Source organism: Ranitomeya variabilis, chromosome 1, assembly GCF_051348905.1.
Source record: "Ranitomeya variabilis isolate aRanVar5 chromosome 1, aRanVar5.hap1, whole genome shotgun sequence".
Taxonomy (NCBI): domain Eukaryota; kingdom Metazoa; phylum Chordata; class Amphibia; order Anura; family Dendrobatidae; genus Ranitomeya; species Ranitomeya variabilis.
Window position 1 is genome coordinate 716077398 of NC_135232.1, and position 24766 is coordinate 716102163.

A 24766-nucleotide genomic window follows, 5' to 3' on the forward strand; every position below is an offset into this window, starting at 1 on the left:
ATGCTGTGTCAGCAGCCTCACTCCAATACTGAACAACAGCCGCCATGCCCACAGGCCTCAGCTGCCATGCTCACTAGACTGCAGGCACTCCTACATACTCTAGGCCTCAGCACAAGGCCAGCAACACCCCAGTATAAGCCTCTCAGATCAGTGGTCCCAGTATAATCCATGCACTGGTGCTGTAAAGCAGTCTGTATACTGGCTAGGGCCGCAACACATTCAGACAACACACCACGCCGGAGGCTGAAGAAAGATAGCAACTGCTCCAAAAGCAATAATATGAATCAGATTTATTACAATGTCATCAGCTCCAAGGCACATAACAGTGGTCTGTGTACTACAGAAATGTATTTTGGACAAAGGAAACTTCTCCCACCCTAAAATGGACAGACGGCAACTCGCTCTACTGCTTGAAAGCATCCGTGCAAAAAAAATAATATATATATATATATTTATATCATCTATATAAAGAAATATGTAACCCTTTACTGGCCTGGAGACAGCAACTACTGCCAGCACTTCACGGGTTAAACCAATTAAAATTGCATTGTGTAGAGCCAACCGATAATTACACCGGATTATACACCCTCCCATCATATCAGAAGGAAAAATCAAAGGGTGGGGGGTTAGTGATGATGGGTCCGCACCCTCCGAAAGGGGCACAGCTGTGTACTACATACATATATATACTTTCTGGATCAGGGTCTACAGCTCCCTCCCACCCCAGGACAAGTGCGAACATGAACAAGAAGTTACACCAGCAGCATGGCTAAGTGCTAGAACCATTACCTAGACACACTCGCCACAAAAGCTGTAAAGACAAAAAGGGGAAAATAAGGAGAATATCCCACAACACCCCACACATGATCCGTGCCCCGCCACATGGACTGTACATAACAAGTGTCTCCCCAAAACACCACAAAATAAGATCTGTACATAAGACTAAGTGTCTATGGCCGCGGCCGACAGTCACGGGGGTCTGCAAAGCTCTGTACAGCTCCATCCTGCCTGGAGACTTACGTGTGCTCCATAATCCAAGTCCTCCCCTGGGCAGGGAGGTTTTCAGTCTGGATAATCACTAAGCAAATTATCCGCAAAAAGGTGAAAATAAAGAACAGTCCAATATTACAGCTCCAATCCCCAAAATGGCTCCCAGACCTGTTGACGGACTGCTTACATTAGAGAATCATGGGCTCATGTGTACGGCGGGGTCCAGGGCACAATGGGATCACATGAACGAGATGGAAAATGTACAAGGTTCCGGACCCCAGAGCCTCCACCACCAGACGCCTGTCCTTCCTCTGCAAGTTACAGGTGGGGGGACGCGGGTTTGATCAAACATGGGTCACTTGTTATCCATGGGTACTATGGGTCTCTCTCCTTTTTCACCTTTACATCTCCTGCAAGAATTGTGGCAATTTCCCCCTGCATGAAAGCCCAAGGAACATTGGATCCCACCAAAGGGCATTTCTCTCCGCTAGGACAGTAGACCTCACCAGTTGCTCCCTGGGCCTTGATGCTTTCTCGTGAGCAAGGGAAGCAGAATTTGTGGCTGGGTACAGATGGGCATTGGACAAAGTGTGTATCCTCCAGACGTTCATGGCAGATGGTGCAGCACAGAGGGCCACTATTGGCCATGGGCGAGTCGGGAATGTTCTGGGGGTGCACTTGGTCCATTCCTGGGTGAGGTGCTCCACCTGCAGGAGCCACTGGAAGGTTGAGTTCTCCTGAGCCCGCACCATTTCGAGAATTCAGTCGTCTTGCTCCAGGCACCGATGCAGGTGACACTGGGCTGCTGCTATTCCTGCGAGCTGATGAGGTGGTGGAGTGCACTGGAGGCCCTCCACCCACTTGACCATCCTTTGGAGAATGAGCAGTACCCAAAGTGTCTGTTACCGACTGCAATGCTGCCATTGGTGATGGGCCATTTGGTGGGGCACTCTCAGGTGGGGTGGTTCTTTGTGGGTGTCCGGGACCAAGGGGCGGGGGTGGAGGTGGTGGGGCAGGACCGCTATAGGAGCCTGCTGAAGTTGATGAGGATGGAGTGCCCCCAGCAGTCGATAGGCCTAGTTTTAAAGCATCTGACTGACCAATCCACACTTGTCCATCAGCAGAATCTGGTTCAGGGGAGGCCTTCCTCTTCCTTACTCCACCTCTAACCTGACTGCTGGCCCCAGTGGAGGATGCTGCTGCAGCAGCTGCGGCCAGGGCTCGGGGCAAGTTCACTAGTGCACTTGGTAGCATGGGGCAGCCAGGGTCAAGATAAGGTTGTGGCAGCATGTCAGCTCCTACCATTTCTTTAAAAAAACGCACAGACTCGGGCAGCAAGTCTCCAAGCAGACGCCAGTCCCCAGAGCCATGCTTCCTCTCATACTCCAGGTACTTAAAACCAGAAGAAAGGCCACGGCCAAAGTCTTTCATGCAGTCCTGGTACATCTGTTTGGCCACCCCAGAGGCCGAGCTGAAGACGTTGAGCGATCCGCTAGGGTACTCCACAAACAGCTTCAACTCATAGTCCAGGAGGCCCGGCTTGGATGTAGCATCAAACGCAAAGACTCGTCCCAACAAGGAGTGGTCTTTCTTGAAGCGAACGTCAAAAGGTGTGCAGGCGGAGAGGGTGAGCAGGGTGTCCCGCACGGCCTTGGGCTTTCCGGCCCACTCTTCGGCCCGGCTCCGCAGACTCTCCGTCAGCTCGGATAGGGCCTCGCTGTTACGCTGCTTCTCTTTCAGCTCCCGCTCTTGGTCAGTGCTGGACACGGAGCCAGGGCGCTTGGGGTCACCTGAAGACGTTGCTGTAGGAGGTGGGACATTAAGGCCACTGGAGCCAGTGGGGCCCCTGCCGAGAACATGTGGGGCCCCAGATGAGGCGGACGGCGGGCCATTAAGCAATGTCTGTGGGAGCAGATTTGGGGGCACACTGAGCTGTCCAGGCCCCAGTTGTGGGATTAATCCGTGGCCCGTGCGGCCTCGTGAGTTGGGGCTCTGACGGTTTAGCTCCGGAGGCCCGTCCTCTCCCGGTTTAGGGAACCCATTAAGGCCATTGGGAAGACGTCCGGCAGCGGCCAGAGTGTACTCAAAGCGACCGCGGTCAGTGGCCAGGCCGTAGCGGTCCAGCCCGGAAGCCGCCTTGGAGGCCCCATCCAGGTGATTGAGCTGCGCCGTGTCTTTGGCGGTCAGCGCTGCCTGTACGGCCGGGTGCTGCTTGGCTGCTCCTCCAGACCCGGGCCCTTGTGGCCCCGGAGAGCGTCCATCTTGGAAGCCATGGCTGCGTTTCAGCTGGCGTGCGGTGTCGATGACAAACTCTATGCGGTCAGCGCCCTCGTAGTTGACGCAGCCACGGCACACCGGCTCGGTGAAGTCCCAGATCATGGCCCATGGCATTCGTGGCAGGTCACACAGGTAGCAGGACTGCCGACGTGACGAGGACACCTGTGCGGCTGACATGCTGCGCAGGGAGGGGTCAGTCGCTGAGAGGGGCCCTGCATGCAGGGGGCGCTGCCTGCCTCCCTCTGGCCGTGTGAAGGGCTGACCGTGAGTCGGGATAGCTGTGAGGTGGCGGCGGCTCCGGCTGGCTGTCTGCTCCGCTCCGCGACCGCCGTGCTCTGCCTCCGTCTCTCCTTTGCTTCTCTGCAAGCCGCAGCCCGCCTGGAGCGCGCAATCTCGGGGTCGCGCAGGTTCGATCAGGCAGGGCTGCTTTTCCGCGCATGCGTACGTGCCGATCTCCGTGATGACGCCGCGCCCCCTCCAGCCGAGGAATGCCACCTGGCCGTGACGTCACCGCCTTCACAAACAAGCCGTGGCGTCGCTGGAATTATCCGGCGCATGCGTATTGGAACTGCCCGCCCCGTCTGCGGCCCTGAGCACACGTAAGGAGGCACAACACGTGACACCCATGGCTGGCTTTACTAACACTAGAAGTCCTAACACTAGAAGTCCTAGCTCTCTGTCTGTGCGGAGACCTCCATATACCGTGCCTGTGTACTCTGCAGCTAGGGCCGCTGTCCTCACATGACATTAGTGAGACCCATCTTTAATCCTGACTCTGATGTAGACGGAGGGGCCTCCATGTGTAGTTAGGAGGGTGGGATTCTGTGTAGTCAGGAGGGTGGGGCTCAGTGTGTAGTCAGGAGGGCGAGGCTCCGTGTGTGTAGTTAGGAGGGCAAGGCTCCGTGTGTGTAGGCAGGAGATAGAGGCTCCGTGTGTGTAGGCAGGAGATAGAGGCTCCGTGTGTGTAGTGAGGAAGGGGCTGGCATTGGGCACATGTTGAATTACCATTCTTACGAGTCAGGTTTGTTGTTTTGCAATTGTCCAGCAGAGGATTCTGGGAGTGTGGTCAGCCTGCGCTGGGGCTCACTCCCCCAGTGGATGCCTCTGTTATCTTGGAGACCCCAGGATGAGGACACTCCATTCACCGAGTTGTTAACTCTTTGCAGGACTTGCCACTGTGCGTTCTTCACAGCTGAGGTCATTGTGATGGTCTCTCACATTGGTCACTGCAGTGGAGGAGACTGACCGGGGGCATGAGGACCTGGTGAGTCCAGGCACAGCACTATGTGACGCCATGGTTGGCATCAGTGCTTTTCGGCATCATTATTACATATGGGTTACACAGAAACCTTGAGGCTAAGTGCACACGTTACAAAATTTCCGCGGCAATTCTACAACTCCTGCCGCGGGTATATCACATGCGGAATTGGCATTGGTATTCCCGCTAAACACTAGCGTTTTGCAAGTGTAAGTAGCTTGCAGAATGCTAGCGTTTTCCAAGCGATCTGTAGCATTGACAGGTTGGTCACACTTGTCAAACACTATGTGCCTATGCAGCATCAATAGTAAAATGATATAACGTTAAGAATAATAAAAAAAATAAAAAATCGTGATGATCTCACCTTCTGGCTTCCTCCGCAGGCTTTCAGCTCCTCGCTCCGGTCCCAGTAACGCCTCGCGGAAATGACCCCAGGTGACGTAGCGGTCTCGCGAGGCCGCTACGTCATCACAGGTCATTGCCGCAAGGCATTATTGGGAATATGAGCATCACGAGAAACGGGAAGACTGCCGGGGAGTGAGAATATCACAATTTTTTATTTTAATTCTTTTTTTTTTTTAACAATTATATGGTTCCTAGGGCCCGGAGAAGAGTCTCCTTTCCTCCACCCTGGGTACCAACCGCACATGATCCGTTTACTTCCCACACATGGTGGGCATAGCCCCATGCAGAAAGTAAGCGGATCAATGCATTCCTATGTGTGCGGAATTTCCGTGATTCTACACAAAGAATGAACATGCTGCGTTTTTTTCCGGAATGCGATTCCGCCGCAGAAAAAAACGCAGCATGTGCACAAAAATTGCAGATTGCATTCTAATAATAGGATGCTTAATGTATGTGTTTTTATCACGGTTTTATCGCCTTTTTATAGGGAAAAATCCTGAACATGTGCACACAGCCTAAGAGCCCTGTAGTCATGAGTGGAACAGGCTACCACAAGAGGTGGTGAGTTCTCTTTCAATGGAAGTCTTCAAACAGAGGCTGGACAAACATCTGTCTGAGATAGTTTAGTGACTCCTGCATTAAGCAAGGGGTTGAGTGTGATGACCCTGCAGATCCCTTCCATTCTATGTTTCTATGAGAGCTTACACTCTAGAATGGCTGCACATGTGACAGCAAGAGGAGTGGAAGGATGACTGCCAGTTGGGCCTAGAGCAGTGGGGGGGCAAACTCCGAGGGGAGAGCTACTGCAAGAGACAGAGACATACAAGGGGGAGAGATACTGGAAGAGACATACAAGGACAAGAGCTACTATAAGAGACAGAGACATACGGGGGGGGGGGGGGGAGAGAGCTACTGCAAGAGACATACCATGGGATAGCTACTGGAAGATACGACCATACAGGGGGAAAGCAACTACAAGAGACAGAGACATACAGGAGGGAGAGCTACTGCAAGAAATACATAAAGGGGGTAGAGCTACTGCAAGAGACAGACATACAGGAGGGAGAGCTACTGCAAGAGACACAGACGGGGGAGAGCTACTGCAAAAGACGTACAGGGGGGGAGAGCTACTGCAAGAGATACATAAAGGAGGTAGAGCTACTGCAAGAGACAGACATACAGGAGGGAGAGCTACTGCAAGAGACACAGATGGGGAGAGCTACTGCAAAAGACGTACAGGGAGTAGAGCTACTGCAAGAGACATACAGGAGGAAGAGCTAGTGCAAGAGTCATACAGGAGGGAGAGCTACTGCAAGAGACTTGGGGGGAGAGCTACTGCAAGAGATACATAGAGGAGGTAGAGCTACTGCAAGAGACAGACATACAGGAGCGAGAGCTACTGCAAGAGACTTGGGGGGAGCTACTGCAAGAGATACATAAAGGAGGTAGAGCTACTGCAACAGAGATACAGGAGGGAGAGCTACTGCAAGAGACACAGACATGGGGGGAGAGCTACTGCAAAAGATGTACAGGGAGTAGAGCTACTGCAAGAGACATACAGGAGGTAGAGCTACTGCGAGAGTCATACAGGAGGGAGAGCTACTGCAAGAGACATACATACAGGAGGAAGAGTTACCTTAAGATACAGACATACAGGGGGAGAGCTACTGCAAGATACATACAGGGAGAGATACTGCAAGAAACAGACATACAGGAGGGAGATCTACAGCAAGAGACCAGAGACATACAGGAGGGAGAGATACCGGAAAAGACAGAGACATGGGAAGAGACAGAGAAATAGGAGGGGAGAGCTACCGGAAGAGACATGGGGGAGAGCTACCAGAAGAAACATAGCATGACATACAGGGGGAGCTACTGGCAGAGACAGAGACATACAAAGGGGAGCTACCAAAAGAGACATACAGGAAGGGGGTTGGGGGGAACAGCTACCTGAAGAGACAGACATACAGAGGGAAGAGCTCCTGGATGAGACTAGAGACACCCAGGGGCGAGAGCTACTGGAAGAGACAAGGCAGAGACATACTGGGGGAGAACTACTGATGAGAGAGGGCATAGACGAACAGGGAAGAGAGGTGCCAACCAGAGGAGAGCGACAGGAGAACTGTACAGAGAAACATACAGGGGGAAGAGCTACTGGAATGGACAGATGGCAGGTCAGAGAGAAGAGCTACTGAATAGAGGGCAGAGACATACAGGGAAGAGAGCTAGCAAAGAGAGGGCAGAGACATATAGGAGGAAATCTAAGGAAGTGATAGGAGAGGAGACATAAAGAGAGGAGAGCTACCAAAGAGAGGGCAGAGACAAGACATACAGTAGGAGAAATGTACAGACAGACATATTGAGAGCATGGAAAATCGTCAGGAGAAACATAGGGTAAACATACAGGGGAGAGGGAGGAGAGCTACCTAGAAGAGAGACATACAGAGAGAGGGGAGAGAGAACTACCGAGGAGAGATGTACAGGGAGAGGGGAGAGAGCTACCGAGGAGAGAGACATACAGGGAGAGGGGAGAGAGCTACTGAGGACAGAGATTTACAGGGAGAGGGGAGGAGGTACTGAGGAGAGATGTGCAATGAGAGGGGAGAGATGTACAGGGAGAGGGAGGAGAGCTACCGGAGAGAGAGACATACAGGGAGAGGGGAGAGAGCTACCGGAGAGAGAGACATACAGGGAGAGGGGAGAGAGCTACCGGAGAGAGAGACATACAGGGAGAGGGGAGAGAGCTACAGAGGACAGAGATTTACCGGGAGAGGGGAGGGAGGTACTGAGGAGAGATGTACAAGGAGAGGGGAGAGAGGTACTGAGGAGATGTACAGGGAGAGGGGAGAGAGCTACCAAGGAGAGAGACATACAGGGAGAGGGGAGAGAGCTACTGGAGAGAGAGACATACAGGGAGAGGGGAGAGAGCTACCGAGGAGAGAGACATACAAGGAGAAGGAAGAGTGCTACCAAGAAGAGAGTTGTACAGGGAGAGGGGACAGAGCTACCCAGGAGAGAGACATACAGGGAGAGGGGAGAGAGCTACCAAGGAGAGATGTACAGGGAGAGGGGAGAGAGCTACCGAGGAGAGAGAAATGCAGGGAGAGGGGAGAGAGCTACCGAGAAGAGAGATGTACAGGGAGAGGGGAGAGAGCTTCCGAATAGAGCGACATACAGGGAGCGAGCTACCGAGAGAGATGTACAGGGAGAGGGGAGGAAGCTACCGAGGAGAGAGATATACAGGGAGAGGGGAGAGAGCTACTGAGGAGAGTAATGTACTGGGAGAGCTATGAGGAAGAGTCATACAGGGAGAGTGAAGACAGCTACTAGCGAGACATACTGGGAGAGGGGGGAGAGCTAAGGAGAAGAGAGATATACAGGGAGATGGGAGAGAGCTACTGATGAGAGAGACATACAGGTAGAGGGGGGAGAGCTACCAAGGAGCGAGACATACAGGGAAAGGTAAGAGAGCTACCGAGAAAAGACATAATGGGAGAGGAGAGAGACATACTAGGAAAGGGAAGAGAGCTACTGAGGAGAGAGACATACAGATAGAGGGAGGAGAGCTACCAAGGAGAGAGACATACAGGGAAAGGGAAGAGAGCTACCTAGAAGAGACATAAAGGGAGAGGAGAGAGACATACAGGGAACGGGAAGAGAGCTACTGAGAAGAGACAATATGGAGAGGGAAGGGAGCTACCTACCGATGAGAGAGATATACAAGGAGAGCTACCGAGGAAAGAGACCTACTGGGAGAGAGGGGAGCGTTACTAAGGAAAGAGACATACAGGGAGAGGGCTACTGAGGAGACATGTGCATGGAGAGGTGAGCTACCAAGGAGAGAGACATAAATAAACCTAAGCCCTGGATGTGGATTACGATGGAAAATAAAAATAATAGACAAATTATAAAAAAGATTAATAATAAAATAATAAATAATATATACGGAAATATGAAAGAGGGACAATATTGTATAAAGATAAAAATGCTTTTATTGGAGATGAATTGGCAAAAACATTGGCACTATGTGCAAAAGAGTGCCCGCACATATAAAATACTAGATGGTGGCGCGATTCGAACGCATCGGGTATTCTAGAATATGCATGTCCACGTAGTATATTGCCCAGTGACGTAGTATTTTGCCCAGTCACGTAGTATAATGCTCCATGCAGTTATGGCCCCATAGATGCCCCATATAATGATCCATGCAGTTATGGCCCCATAGATGCCCCATATAATGCTCCATGCAGTTATGGCCCCATAGATGCCCCATATAATGCTGCATGCAGTTATGGCCCATAGATGCCCCATATAATGCTCCATGCAGTTCATTATGGCACCATAGATGCCCCATATAATGCTCCATGCAGTTATGGCCCCATAGATGTCCCATATAATGCTCCATGCAGTTATGGCCCAATAGATGCCCCATATAATGCTGCATGCAGTTATGGCCCCATATAATGATCCATGCAGTTATGGCCCCATAGATGCCCCATATAATGCTGCATGCAGTTATGGCCCCATAGATGCCCCATATAATGCTCCATGCAGTTCATTATGGCACCATAGATGCCCCATATAATGCTCCATGCAGTTATGGCCCCATAGATGTCCCATATAATGCTCCATGCAGTTATGGCCCAATAGATGCCCCATATAATGCTGCATGCAGTTATGGCCCCATATAATGATCCATGCAGTTATGGCCCCATAGATGCCCCATATAATGCTGCATGCAGTTATGGCCCCATAGATGCCCCATATAATGCTCCATGCAGTTCATTATGGCACCATAGATGCCCCATATAATGCTCCATGCAGTTATGGCCCCATAGATGTCCCATATAATGCTCCATGCAGTAATGGCCCAATAGATGCCCCATATAATGCTGCATGCAGTTATGGCCCCATAGATGCCCCATATAATGCTCCATGCAGTTCATTATGGCACCATAGATGCCCCATATAATGCTCCATGCAGTTATGGCCCCATAGATGTCCCATATAATGCTCCATGCAGTAATGGCCCAATAGATGCCCCATATAATGCTGCATGCAGTTATGGCCCCATAGATGCCCCATATAATGATCCATGCAGTTATGGCCCCATAGATGCCCCATATAATACTGCATGCAGTTATGGCCCCATAGATGCCCCATATAATGCTCCATGCAGTTCTTTATGGCCCCATAGACGCTCCATACAGCATTGAGCCACATGTAATGCTGCTGCAATAAAAAAAAAATCACATACTCACCTCTCGTCGCTGCTCCTCAGCGTCTCGTCTCTCCGCACTGAGTGTTCAGGCAGAGGGCGGTGCGCACACTAATACGTCATCGCACCCTCTGACCTGCACAGTCACTGCAAGAGGGCGGGAAGATGGAGCGGCGCCTGGCGGATGGAACGCGGACAGGTGAATATGAAATACTCACCTGCTCCTGGCGCTCCTGACGCTGTCCCTGCCCGTCATGTGACCGTGACGTCATGGCAGGCCCTACTCGCGCAGGGCCTGTGATGACGTTGCGGTCACATGACCGTGACGTCATGGCAGGTCCTTCGCGCATTCCATCCTTGCCACCGGAACCTGCCGGCGGAAGGTCAGTATATAATGATTTTTTATTTTTTTTATTATTTTTAACATTAGATTTTTCTACTATTGACGCTGCATAGGCAGCATCAATAGTAAAAACTTGGTCACACAGGGTTAATAGCGGCGGTAACGGAGTGAGTTACTCGCGGCATAACGCGGTCTGTTACCGCCGGCATTAACCCTGTGTGAGCGGTGACTGGAGGGGAGTATGAAGCGGGCGCCGGGCACTGACTGCAGGGGAGTAGGGAGGGACTAATCGGACTGTGGCCGTCGCTGATTGGTCGCGGCAGCCATGACAGGCAGCTGGCAAGACCAATCAGCGACTTGGATTCCATGACAGACAGAGGCCGCGACCAATGAATATCCGTGACAGACAGACAGAAAGACGGAAGTGACCCTTAGACAATTATATAGTAGATAACAGTAAGAATTAGAAAAAAAAACAATATTCTACTCTTACATATTTTCGTATATATTTATTTTATTATTATTAATCTTTTTTATAATTTGTCTGTTATTTTTATTTTCCATTGTAATCCACATCCAGGGCTTAGGTTTACTTATTTCCGAGAGGTTTCCAGTCAGTGTGTTTTTTTTAGATGTACACTACCGTTCAAAAGTTTAGAGTCACTTAGAAATTTCCTTATTTTTGAAAGAAAAGCAGTTTTATCCAATGAAGCTAACATTAAATGATTCAGAAATACACTCTATACATTGTTAATGTGGTAAATGACTATTCTAGCTGCAAACGTCTGGTTTGTAATCTAATATATAATTGCCTAGAATACTACTTCCTGCAATTTGTGCCAACTTCCGTGGCTTTGTCCGGAGCTAATGTCCGGAGCTAATGTCCGGAGCTAATGTCCGGAGATAAGTGACGTCACCAGTGTCCTACACCCAGGCAGAGCACAGTGGCCCCAGGCAGAGCACAGAGGCCCCAGGCAGAACATGGGGCCCCAGGCAGAGCACAGGGGCCCCAGGCAGAGCACAGGGGCCCCAGGCAGCATATGGGGCTCCAGGCAGAGCACAGGGGCCCCAAGCAGCATATGGGGCCCCAGGCAGAGCACAGTGGCCCCAGGCAGAGCACACACCAAATCGGAGGCCGAGGGGCCCCGCCAACCAAATCGGAGGCCGAGGAGCCCCGCCCACCAAATCGAAGGCCGAGCGGCCCCGCCCACCAAAGCGGAGGCCGAGGGGCCCGGCCCCGCCCACCAAAGCGGAGGCCGAGGGGCCCCGACCACCACATCGGAGGCCGAGGGTCCCCGCCCACCAAATCGGAGGCCGAGGGTCCCCGCCCACCAAATCGGAGGCCGAGGGTCCCCGCCCACCAAATTGGAGGCCGAGGGGCCCCGCCCACCAAATTGGAGGCCGAGGGGCCCCGCCCACCAAATCGGAGGCCGAGGGTCCCCGCCCACCAAATTGGAGGCCGAGGGTCCCCGCCCACCAAATCGGAGGCCGAGGGTCCCCGCCCACCAAATTGGAGGCCGGGGGTCCCCACCAACCAAATCGGAGGCTGAGGGGCCCCGCCCACCAAATCGGAGGCCGAGGGTCCCCGCCCACCAAATCGGAGGCCGAGGGGCCCCGCCAACCAAATCGGAGGCCGAGGGGCCCCGCCCACGAAATCGGAGGCCGAGGGTCCCCGCCCACCAAATCGGAGGCCGAGAGTCCCCGCCCACCAAATCGGAGGATAAGGGGCCCCGCCAACCAAATCGGAGGCCGAGGGGCCCCGCCAACCAAATCGGAAGCCGAGGAGCCCCGCCCAACAAATCGAAGACCGAGCGGCCCCGCCCACCAAAGCGGAGGCCGAGGGGCCCGGCCCCGCCCACCAAAGCGGAGGCCGAGGGGCCCCGACCACCACATCGGAGGCCGAGGGGCCCCGCCCACCAAATCGGAGGCCGAGGGGCCCCGCCCACCAAATCGGAGGCCGAGGGTCCCCGCCCACCAAATCGGAGGCCGAGGGTCCCCGCCCACCAAATCGGAGGCCGAGGGTCCCCGCCCACCAAATCGGAGGCCGAGGGTCCCCGCCCACCAAATCGGAGGCCGAGGGTCCCCGCCCACCAAATCGGAGGCCGAGGGTCTCCGCCCACCAAATTGGAGGCTGAGGGTCCTCGCCCACCAAATCGGAGGCCGAGGGGCCCCGCCTACCAAATCGGAGGCCGAGGGTCCCCGCCCACCAAATCGGAGGCTGAGGGTCCCCGCCCACCAAATCGGAGGCCGAGGGGCCCCGCCCACCAAATCGGAGGCCGGGGGTCCCCGCCCACCAAATCGGAGGCCGAGGGTCCCCGCCCACCAAATCGGAGGCCGAGGGGCCCCGCCCACCAAATCGGAGGCCGAGGGTCCCCGCCCACCAAATCGGAGGCCGAGGGTCCCCGCCCACCAAATCGGAGGCCGAGGGGCCCCGCCCACCAAATCGGAGGCCGGGGGTCCCCGCCCTCCAAATCGGAGGCCGAGGGGCCCCGCCCACCACATCGGAGGCCGAGGGTCCCAGCCCACCAAATCGGAGGCCGAGGGTCCCCGCCCACCAAATCGGAGGCCGAGGGTCCCCGCCCACCAAATCGGAGGCCGAGGGTCCACACCATCCAAATCGGAGGCCGAGGGGCCCCGCCCACCAAATCGGAGGCCGACGGGCCCCACCCACCAAAGCGGAGGCCGAGGGTCCCCGCCCACCAAATCGGAGGCCGAGGGTCCCCGCCCACCAAATCGGAGGCCGAGGGTCCCCGCCCACCAAATCGGAGGCCGAGGGGCCCCACCAACCAAATCGGAGGCCGAGGAGCCCCGCCCACCAAATCGAAGGTCGAGGGGCCCCGCCCACGAAAGCGGAGGCCGAGGGGCCCCGCACACTAAATCGGAGGCAGAGGGACCCCGCCCACCAAATCGGAGGCCGAGGGGCCCCGCCCACCAAAGCGGAGGCCGAGGGTCCCCGACCACCAAATCGGAGGCCGAGGGTCCCTGCCCACCAAATCGGAGGCCGAGGGTCCCCGCTCACCAAATCGGAGGCCGAGGGTCCCCGCCCACCAAATCGGAGGCCGAGAGTCCCCGCCCACCAAATCGGCGGCCGAGGGGCCCCGCCAACCAAATCGGAGGCCGAGGGGCTTCGCCAACCAAATCGGAGGCCGAGGAGCCCCGCCCACCAAATCGAAGGCCGAGCAGCCCTGCCCACCAAAGCGGAGGCCGAGGGGCCTGGCCCCGCCCACCAAAGCGGAGGCCGAGGGGCCCCGCCCACCACATCGGAGGCCGAGGGGCCCCGCCCACCAAATCGGAGGCCGAGGGTCCCCGCCCACCAAATCGGAGGCCGAGGGTCCCCGCCCACCAAATCGGAGGCCGAGGGTCCCCGCCCACCAAATCGGAGGCCGAGGGTCCCCGCCCACCAAATCGGAGGCCGAGGGTCCCCGCCCACCAAATCGGAGGCCGAGGGGCCCCACCAACCAAATCGGAGGCCGAGGGGCCCCGCCAACCAAATCGGAGGCCGAGGGGCCCCGCCCACCAAATCGGAGGCCGAGGGTCCCCGCCCACCAAATCGGAGGCCGAGAGTCCCCGCCCACCAAATCGGAGGATAAGGGGCCCCGCCAACCAAATCGGAGGCCGAGGGGCCCCGCCAACCAAATCGGAGGACGAGGAGCCCCGCCCAACAAATCGAAGACCGAGCGGCCCCGCCCACCAAAGGGGAGGCCGAGGGGCCCTGCCCCGCCCACCAAAGCGGAGGCCGAGGGGCCCCGCCCACCACATCGGAGGCCGAGGGGCCCCGCCCACCAAATCGGAGGCCGAGGGGCCCCGCCCACCAAATCGGAGGCCGAGGGTCCCCGCCCACCAAATCGGAGGCCGAGGGTCCCCGCCCACCAAATCGGAGGCCGAGGGTCCCCGCCCACCAAATCGGAGGCCGAGGGTCCCCGCCCACCAAATCGGAGGCCGAGGGTCCCCGCCCACCAAATCGGAGGCCGAGGGTCCCCGCCCACCAAATCGGAGGCCGAGGGTCCCCGCCCACCAAATCGGAGGCCGAGGGTCCCCGCCTACCAAATCGGAGGCCGAGGGTCCCCGCCCACCAAATCGGAGGCCGAGGGTCCCCGCCCACCAAATCGGAGGCCAAGGGGCCCCGCCCACCAAATCGGAGGCCGAGGGGCCCCGCCCACCAAATCGGAGGCCGAGGGGCCCCGCCCACCAAATCGGAGGCCGAGGGTCCCCGCCCACCAAATCGGAGTCCGAGAGTCCCCGCCCACCAAATCGGAGGATAAGGGGCCCCGCCAACCAAATCGGAGGCCGAGGGGCCCCTCCAACCAGATCGAAGGCCGAGGAGCCCCGCCCAACAAATCGAAGGCCGAGCGGCCCCGCCCACCAAAGCGGAGGCTGAGGGGCCCGGCCCCGCCCACCAAAGCGGAGGCCGAGGGGCCCCGACCACCACATCGGAGGCCGAGGGGCCCCGCCCACCACATCAGAGACCGAGGGGCCCCGCCCACCAAATCGGAGGCCGAGGGTCCCCGACCACCAAATCGGAGGCCGAGGGTCCCCGCCCACCAAATTGGAGGCCGAGGGGCCCCGCCTACCAAATCGGAGGCCGAGCGGCCCCGCCCACCAAAGCGGAGGCCGAGGGGCCCGGCCCCGCCCACCAAAGCGGAGGCCGAGGGGCCCCGCCCACCAAAGCGGAGGCCGAGGGGCCCCGCCCACCACATCGGAGGCCGAGGGGCCCCGCCCACCAAATCGGAGGCCGAGGGGCCCCGCCCACCAAATCGGAGGCCGAGGGTCCCCGCCCACCAAATCGGAGGATAAGGGGCCCCGCCCACCAAATCGGAGGCCGAGGGGCCCCACCAACCAAATCGGAGGCCGAGGAGCCCCGCCCACCAAATCGAAGGCCGAGTGGCCCTGCCCACCAAAGCGGAGGCAGAGGGACCCCGCCCACCAAATCGGAGGCCGTGGGGCCCCGCCCACCAAAGTGGAGGCCGAGGGTCCCCGCCCACCAAATCGGAGGCCGAGGGGCCCCGCCAACCAAATTGGAGGCCGAGGGTCCCCGCCCACCAAATCGGAGGCCGAGGGTCCCTGCCCACCAAATCGGAGGCCGAGGGGCCCCGCCAACCAAATCGGAGGCCGAGGGGCCCCGCCCACCAAATCGGAGGCCGAGGGGCCCCACCCACCAAATCGGAGGCCGAGGGTCCCCGCCCACCAAATCGGAGGATAAGGGGCCCCGCCCACCAAATCGGAGGCCGAGGGGCCCCACCAACCAAATCGGAGGCCGAGGAGCCCCGCCCACCAAATCGAAGGCCGAGCGGCCCTGCCCACCAAAGCGGAGGCAGAGGGACCCCGCCCACCAAATCGGAGGCCGTGGGGCCCCGCCCACCAAAGTGGAGGCCGAGGGTCCCCGCCCACCAAATCGGAGGCAGAGGGACCCCGCCCACCAAATCGGAGGCCGAGGGGCCCCGCCCACCAAATCGGAGGCCGAGGGTCCCCGCCCACCAAATCGGAGGCCGAGGGTCCCCGCCCACCAAATCGGAGGCCGGTCCCCGCCCACCAAATCGGAGGCCGAGGGTCCCCACCCACCAAATCGGAGGACGAGGGGCCCCACCAACCAAATCGGAGGCCGAGGAGCCCCGCCCACCAAAAGTAAGTGCGCCCCCGGGTGCAAAAGTAAGTGCGCCCCCGGGTGCAAAAGTAAGTGCGCCCCCGGGTGCAAAAGTAAGTGCGCCCCCGGGTGCAAAAGTAAGTGCGCCCCCGGGTGCAAAAGTAAGTGCGCCCCCGGGTGCAAAAGTAAGTGCGACCCCGGGTGCAAAAGTAAGTGCGCCCCCGGGTGCAAAAGTAAGTGCGCCTCCGGGTGCAAAAGTAAGTGCGCCTCCGGGTGCAAAAGTAAGTGCGCCCCTGGGTGCAAAAGTAAGCGCGCCCCCGGCCCCGGGTGCAAAAGTAAGCGCGCCCCCCAGTCCCGTGTGTGAAAAGTGCTGCTGTAAAGCTGGTAGCGCTGTTCAAGCACCATGTATTTCCTTCAGGAAATGCCCATCTAATATATAATTGCCTAGAATACTACTTCCTGCAATTTGTGCCAACTTCCGTGGCTTTGTCCGGAGCTACTGTCCGGAGATAATGTCCGGAGCTAATGTCCGGAGATAATGTCCGGAGCTAATGTCCGGAGCTAATGTCCGGAGATAAGTGACGTCACCAGTGTCCTACACCCAGGCAGAGCACAGGGGCCCCAGGCAGCATATGGGGCCCCAGGCAGAGCACAGTGGCCCCAGGCAGAGCACAGGGGCCCCAGGCAGCATATGGGGCCCCAGGCAGAGCACAGTGGTCCCAGGCAGAGCACAGGGGCCCCAGGCAGCCTATGGGGCCCCAGGCAGAGCACAGTGGCCCCAGGCAGAGCACAGGGGCCCCAGGCAGCATATGGGGCCCCAGGCAGAGCACAGGGGCCCCAGGCAGCATATGGGGCCCCAGGCAGAGCACAGTGGCCCCAGGCAGAGCACAGGGGCCCCAGGCAGAACATGGGGCCCCAGGCAGAGCACAGGGGCCCCAGGCAGAGCACAGGGGCCCCAGGCAGCATATGGGGCCCCAGGCAGAGCACAGGGGCCCCAGGCAGCATATGGGGCCCCAGGCAGAGCACAGTGGCCCCAGGCAGAGCACAGGGGCCCCAGGCAGAACATGGGGCCCCAGGCAGAGCACAGGGGCCCCAGGCAGAGCACAGGGGCCCCAGGCAGCATATGGGGCCCCAGGCAGAGCACAGGGGCCCCAGGCAGCATATGGGGCCCCAGGCAGAGCACAGTGGCCCCAGGCAGCATATGGGGCCCCAGGCAGAGCACAGTGGCCCCAGGCAGAGCACAGGGGCCCCAGGCAGCATATGGGGCCCCAGGCAGAGCACAGTGGTCCCAGGCAGAGCACAAGGGCCCCAGGCAGCTTATGGGGCCCCAGGCAGAGCACAGTGGCCCCAGGCAGAACATGGGGCCCCAGGCAGAGCACAGGGGCCCCAGGCAGAACATGGGGCCCCAGGCAGAGCACAGTGGCCCCAGGCAGCATATGGGGCCCCAGGCAGAGCACAGGGGCCCCAGGCAGCATATGGGGCCCCAGGCAGAGCACAGTGGCCCCAGGCAGCATATGGGGCCCCAGGCAGAGCACAGTGGTCCCAGGCAGAGCACAGGGGCCCCAGGCAGCCTATGGGGCCCCAGGCAGAGCACAGGGGCCCCAGGCAGCATATGGGGCCCCAGGCAGAGCACAGGGGCCCCAGGCAGCATATGGGGCCCCAGGCAGAGCACAGTGGCCCCAGGCAGAGCACAGGGGCCCCAGGCAGAACATGGGGCCCCAGGCAGAGCACAGGGGCCCCAGGCAAGAGCACAGGGGCCCCAGGCAGCATATGGGGCCCCAGGCAGAGCACAGGGGCCCCAGGCAGCATATGGGGCCCCAGGCAGAGCACAGCGATATTTTGGACCACTGTGCGGTGTTTCAGACCCCCTGTGTGATGTCTGGGGCCCTGTTCTTAAGTATATTAAAGATTAAAGTAACGTATATTAAAGTATATTATAGATCAAATTTGACACGTTTATGAGCACCATTGAGTGATATACTCAAGAATGACATAATTTTTCAACATTTTATGGTTTCAAACTGTAAACACTCAGAGTTTTTTTTACTTCAACCAGAAAACCTTAACGGTTCATAAAAAACTTGACTGTTCAGGATATGATAAAAGTCATAGTATTCTGAATCTTTAACTTATAAAGATACCTTTACATGGGGTGATTATTGGTTCCAGAGAGGCTTTCGGCTGATAATCGTACACATGGCTGGTGACAGGACAATACAATATAAACGTTCAAAGGTAAACACTGATAACATTAAAATCTAATATATAATTGCCTAGAATACTACTTCCGGCAATTTGTGCCAACTTCCGTGGCTTTGTCCGGAGATAATGTCCGGAGATAAGTGACGTCACCAGCGTCCTACACCCGCTCAGGGTGGACAAAGATATATGCCTTCGTGGTGCGCGGCACTTTTCTGATTGGTTGCCGCCTGCCGCGAGCGACCAATCAGAAATGTGCCGTACTGTCAAGAATTGTCAAGAGCTGGTGAGTGCAGCCATTTTTTGTTCTTTCTTACTATTATTTATTAATTGTATTATTCTTACATTTGAATAAATAAAGTATATATGGATTCTAGACTCCCGATTCTTTAGAATCGGGCTGCCATCTAGTGCAATATATTCATACGTGTATAGAGGCCCATTTCCAACAGCTATCACTCCAGTGTTCTTATGGTACTTTGTGTTTGCTAACTGTGTAAGAAGGCTAATGGATGGTTAGAATACTCTTAGGCTCTGTGCACACGATGCAGATTTTGCTGCGGGTCCGCAGCAGTATCCCATGAGTTTACAGTACAATGTAAACTTATGGGAAACGGAAAACGCTGTGCCCATGCTGCGGAAAAAAAACGCATGGAAACGCAGCGGTTTACATTCCGCAGCATGTCAATTCTTTGTGCGGAATCCGCAGCAGTTTTACACCTGCTCCATAATAGAAAACCGCATGTGTAAAACCGCAGTAGAATCCGCACAAAAACCGTGGTAAATCTGCAGTAAATCCGCAGGAAAAACGCAGTGTTTTTGCCCTGCGGATTTAGAAAATCCGCTGCGGAAAAGTCCGCACTGGACCATTCTACGTGTGCACATACCCTTAAAAACCCTTGTGCAAGTATGTTAGCGCAGCTGAAAACAGTTTGGCTGATTAGAGAACCTAGAAACCTGACCATCCTTTGAGCTAGTTGTGAATCTGTTGGTTGTTGGTTCCATAAGGCTATGTGCCCACGCTGCGGATTCGTGTGCTGATTTTTCCACCCAGATTTTGAAAAATCTGCAAGTAAAACGCATGGCGTTTTACCTGTGGATTTACCTCAGATTTCCAGCGAATTTTGTGCGGATTTCACCTGCGTTTTAACACCTGTGGATGCCTATTAAGGAACAGGTGTAAAACGCTGCGGAATCCGCATAAAGAATTGACATGCTGCGGAAAATACAACGCAGTGTCTCTGCGCAGTATTTTCCGCAGCATGTGTACTGCGGATTTTGTTTTTCATAGGTTTACATGGTACTGTACAACGCATGGAAAACTGCTGCGAATCTGCAGCGTACAATCCCCTGCGGATCCGTAGGCAAATCCGCAACGTGTGCACATAGCCTTAAATGCAGTCACCAGATCTCAACCTCACTGAGCTGTTGTGGGAGCAGCTTGACTGTATGGTACACAAAAAGTGCCCATGAAGCCAAACCAACTGGTGGGAAGGGGCTTCTGGAAGCATGGGGTGAAATTTCTCCAGATTACCTCAGCAAATTAACTGCTAGAATGCCAAAGGTCTGCAATGCTGGAATTGCTGCAAAGGGAGCATTCTTTGACGAAAGCAAAGTTTGAAAGAGAAAATTAATATTTAAAATAAAAATCTTTTTTTCGAACCTTGTCATTGTCTGGCCTAGATTTTCAATTCATTTGGCAACTTATTTGATTAACCCCTTAACGACCGTCGATACGCCTTTTAACGGCGGCCGCTAAGGGTACTTAAACCACAGCGCCGTTAATTAACGGCGCTGTGGAAAAAGTGAATAGCGCCCCCCAGAGTCGGATTTTCTCTGGGGTCTCGGTTGCCGAGGGTAGCCGAGACCCCAGAGAACATGATTCGGGGGGTTTTTACCGACCCCCGAGTTGCGATCGCCGGTAATTAACCGTTTACCGGCGGTCGCAACAAAAAAAAAAAAAACGCGATTTGCCATTTAATTTCTCTGTCCTCCGATGTGATCGCACATCGGAGGACAGAGAAATAGTGTCCCCGATGGCCCCCAATAGCCCCCAATACTCACCTATCTCCCCCGGTGCTCCTCGTGGCTCTAGATGGGCGCCGCCATCTTTTTTCCGGGAAAAAATGGCGGGCGCATGCGCAGTGCGCCCGGCACCCGGAAGATCTTTGGGGTCTCGGCTGCCGGGGGTAGCCGAGACCCCAAAGAACATGATCGGGGTCGGTTTTTACCGACCCCTGTTTTGCGATCGCCGGTAATTAACTTTACCGGCGACCGCAAAAAAAAAAAGAAAAAAAGCGATCTGTAATTCTCTGTCCTCTGATGTGATCGCACATCAGAGGACAGAGAAATAGGGGGATTCGGGGACCCTATCATACTCACCCGGTGTCCCCGGGTCCTCCTGCGTCTCCTCTTGCCGGCCGGCTTCTTCCTCTGCAAAGAAAATGGCGGGCGCATGCGCAGTGCGCCCGCCATCTGCTGCCATCTGCCGGCCGGCAGGAGAGACGAGTTGGGGCTAAAATTAGGGTTAGGGTTAGGGCTAGTGCTAGGGTTAGGGCTAGGGTTAGGGCTAGGGCTAGTGTTAGGGTTAGGGTTAGGGCTAGGGTTAGGGCTAGGGTTAGGGCTAGGGTTGGGGCTAAATTTAGGGTTAGGGTTAGGCTACTTTCACACTAGCGTTTTTTGGCTTCCGTCGCAATGCGTCGTTGGAGCAAAAACGCATCCTGCAAAAGTGCTTGCAGGATGCGTTTTTTCTCCATTGACTTGCATTAGCGACACATTGCGACGGATTGCCACACGTCGCATCCGTCGTGCGACGGATGCGTCGTGCTTTGGCGGACCGTCGGCACAAAAAAACGCTACATGTAACTTTTTTTGTGCGACGTGTCCGCCATTTCTGACCGCGCATGCGCGGCCGGTACTCCGCCCCCGCCTCCCCGCACCTCACAATGGGGCAGCGGATGCGTTGAAAAAACAGCATCCTCTGCACCCGTTGTGCGGCGCTTACAACGCTAGCATCGGTACGTCGGCCCGACACACTGCGATGGGCCGAGTACGATGCTAGTGTGAAAGTAGCCTTAGGCTTCTTTCACACTTGCGTTGGTACGGGGCGGTCGCAATGCGTCAGCCCAACGTACCGACGCACGTTGTGAAAATTGTGCACAACGTGGGCAGTGGATGCACTTTTTCAACGCATCCGCTGCCCAGTCTATGTCTTGGGGAGGAGGGGGCAGAGTTACGGCCACGCATGCGCGGAAATGGCGGACGCGACGTACAAAAAAAAGGTTACATTGAACTTTTTTTGTGACGACGGTCCGCCAAAACACAACGGATCCAGTGCACGATGGATGCGACGTGTGGCCATCCGTCGGTAATACAAGTCTATGGGCAAAAAAGGCATCCTGTGGGCACATTTGCAGGATCTGTTTTTTGTCCAAAACGACGGATTGTGACGGATGCCACACGACGCAAGTGTGAAAGTAGCCTTAGGGTTAGGGTTGGGGCTAAAGTTAGGGTTAGGGTTAAATTTAGGGTTAGGATTGGGGCTAAAGTTAGGGTTAGGGCTAGGGTTGGGGCTAAAATTAGGGTTAGGGTTGGGGCTAAAGTTAGGGATAGAGTTGGGATTAGGGTTAGGGTTTGGATTATGGTTGGTATTAGGGTTACGGTTGGGATTAGGGTTACGTTTGGGATTAGGGTTGGGATTAGGGTTAAGGTTAGGGTTGGGATTAGGGTTAGGGATGTATTGGGATTAGGGTTAGGTTTGAGGTTAGGGTTGAGATTAGGGTTAGGGGTGTGTTGGATTTAGGGTTTTGATTAGGGTTATGGTTAGAGTTGAGATTAGGGCTGTTTTGGGGTTAGGGTTGTGATTATCGTTAGGGTTGTGATTAGGATTATGGATCGGGTTGAGATTAGGGTTAGGGGTGTGTTGGAGTTAGAATTGGGGGGTTTCCACTGTTTAGGTACATCAGGGGGTCTCCAAACACGACAGACAATTTTGCGCTAAAAAAGTCAAATGGTGCTCCCTCCCTTCTGAGCTCTGCCGTGCGCCCAAACAGTGGTTTACCCCCACATATGGGGCATCAGCGTACTCGGGATAAATTGGACAACAACTTTTGGGGTCCAATTTCTCCTGTTACCCTTGTGAATCTGCATTATAAACTTCTGTGAAGCACTTGAGCATTCAAAGTTCTCACCACATATCTAGATAAGTTCCTTCGGGGGTCTAGTTTCCAAAATTTGGTCACTTGTGGGGGGTTTCTACTGTTTAGGTACATCAGGGGCTCTGCAAACGCAACATAACACCCACAGACAATTCTATCAAAGTCTGAATTCCAAAATGGCGCTCCTTCTCTTCCGAGCTCTGCCGTGTGCCCAAACAGTGGTTTACCCCCACATATTGGGTACCAGCATACTCAGCACAAATTGGACAACAACTTTTGGGGTCCAATTTCTCTTGTTACCCTTGTGAAAATAAAAATTTGGGGGCTAAAAAATCTTTTTTGTGGGAAAAAAATATATTTTTTATTTTCACTACTTTGCATTATAAATTTCTGTGAAGCACTTGGGCATTCAAAGTTCTCACCACATATCTAGATAAGTTCCTTGGGGGGTCTATTTTCCAAAATGGGGTCACTTGTTGGGGGTTTCTACTGTTTAGGTACATTAGGGGTCTGCAAACGCAACATAACGCCAGCAGACAATTCTATCAAAGTCTGCATTCCAAAACGGCGCTCCTTCCCTTCCGAGCTCAGCCATGCGCCCAAACAGTGGTTTACCCCCACATATGGGGTACCAGCATACTCAGGACAAATTGGACAACAACTTTTGGGGTCCAATTTCTCTTGTTACCCTTGTGAAAATAAAAACTTGGGGGCTAAAAAATCTTTTTTGTTAAAAAAAAATAAATATTTTTTATTTTCACGACTCTGCATTATAAACTTCTGTGATGCACTTGGGCATTCAAAGTTCTCACTACACATCTAGATAAGTTCCATGGGGGGTCTAGTTTCCAAAATGGGGTCACTTTTGGGGGGTTTCTACTGTTTAGGCACATCAGGGGCTCTCCAAACGCGACATGGCGTCCGATCTCAATTCCAGTCAATTTTGCATTGAAAAGTCAAATGGCGCTCCTTTGCTTCCGAGCTCAGCCATGCGCCCAAACAGTGGTTTACCCCCACATATGGGGTGTCGGCGTACTCAGGACAAATTGTACAACAACTTCTGGGGTCCATTTTCTCCTGTTACCCTTGGTAAAATAAAAATTTGGAGGCAAAAAGATCATTTTTGTAGAAAAAACCTGGGGGTTTAAAGTGCTCACCTGTTGTGTATCCGCTTTTTGGGCTCCCCTGGTGGTTGCTGGTGGTACTGGTGACTTGTTTGCACTTTGCTTCTTCTGTTCACCTGCTTCCATCAGTCTTTGGGAGTTTCCTATTTAGCCTTGCTCTCCAGTCATTTCCTTGCCGGTCATCATTGTAACCAGAGCCTTCGGTTGCATGTTCCTGCTACTAGTCTGCTGATCAGCTAAGTGGACTTGTCCTTTTGTTTTGTACCTTTTGTCCAGTTTTCAGTTTTTGTAATTCTCTGTAGCTGGAAGCTCTTGCGGGCTGAAATTGCCACTCCTGTGTCATGAGTTGACACAGGAGTCTTAAAGTAATTTCAGGATGGTTTTTGAAAGGGTTTTCAGTTGACCGTGAAGTCCTCTTTTGTATCCTTCTGCTATCTAGTAAGTGGACCTCTCTTTGCTAAATCTACTTTCATACTGTGTATGTCTTTTCCTCTTAATTCACCGTTATTACATGTGGGGGGCTGCTATCATCTTTTGGGGTATTTCCCTAGAGGTAAGCCAGGTCTGTTTCTTCCTCTACCAGGCGTAGTTAGTCCTCTGGCTGGCGCGTGGCATATAGGAAGCCGTAGGTATGCTCCCTGGCTACTGTTAGTTGTGTGGTAGATTTAGCTCACGGTCAACTCGAGTTTCCATCACCCGAGAGCTCGTTCGTTACTTATGTTTCTTACGTTCCCTTGCCATTGGGAACCATGACAGTATGACCGGCCTGTGTTAAACTTATTGGCAGAAGAAAGGAGAGAAAAAAAAGAAGTCTGTAAATTTTTAATTTTTTTTCCCTTTTTCCTCTATGCTTGCTCCATAGTGTGATCTGTTGTATTTCAGCTTTAATTACAGCCTTTGCCTTTCTCTCCTTATAATCCTTGAATGGCTCTGAGCTCACCTGTTTAAAGATGGATCCTCAGAGTTTGGCTGCAGGTTTAAATAATCTTGCTACGAAGGTTCAAAATTTACAAGATTTTGTTATACATGCTCCTATTTCTGAACCTAAAATCCCTACACCAGAGGTGTTTTCCGGAGATAGATCTCGGTTTTTGAATTTCAAATATAATTGTAAATTATTCCTTTCTCTCAGACCTCACTCCTCAGGAGATCCTGTCCAGCAGGTTAAGATTGTAATCTCTTTGCTGCGAGGTGACCCTCAAAATTGGGCATTT

General features: G+C 54.7%; 1 protein-coding gene across 1 annotated transcript; it reads right to left on the reverse strand.

The window, feature by feature from the left end:
• Positions 1-275: 275 nt before the first annotated feature.
• On the reverse strand, positions 276-3754 carry IRF2BPL (interferon regulatory factor 2 binding protein like). Its single transcript, XM_077267527.1, has one exon. It carries the CDS (start codon positions 3442-3444, stop codon positions 1366-1368), a length of 2079 nt encoding a protein of 692 aa, XP_077123642.1. The 5' UTR covers positions 3445-3754; the 3' UTR covers positions 276-1365.
• Positions 3755-24766: the final 21012 nt, after the last annotated feature.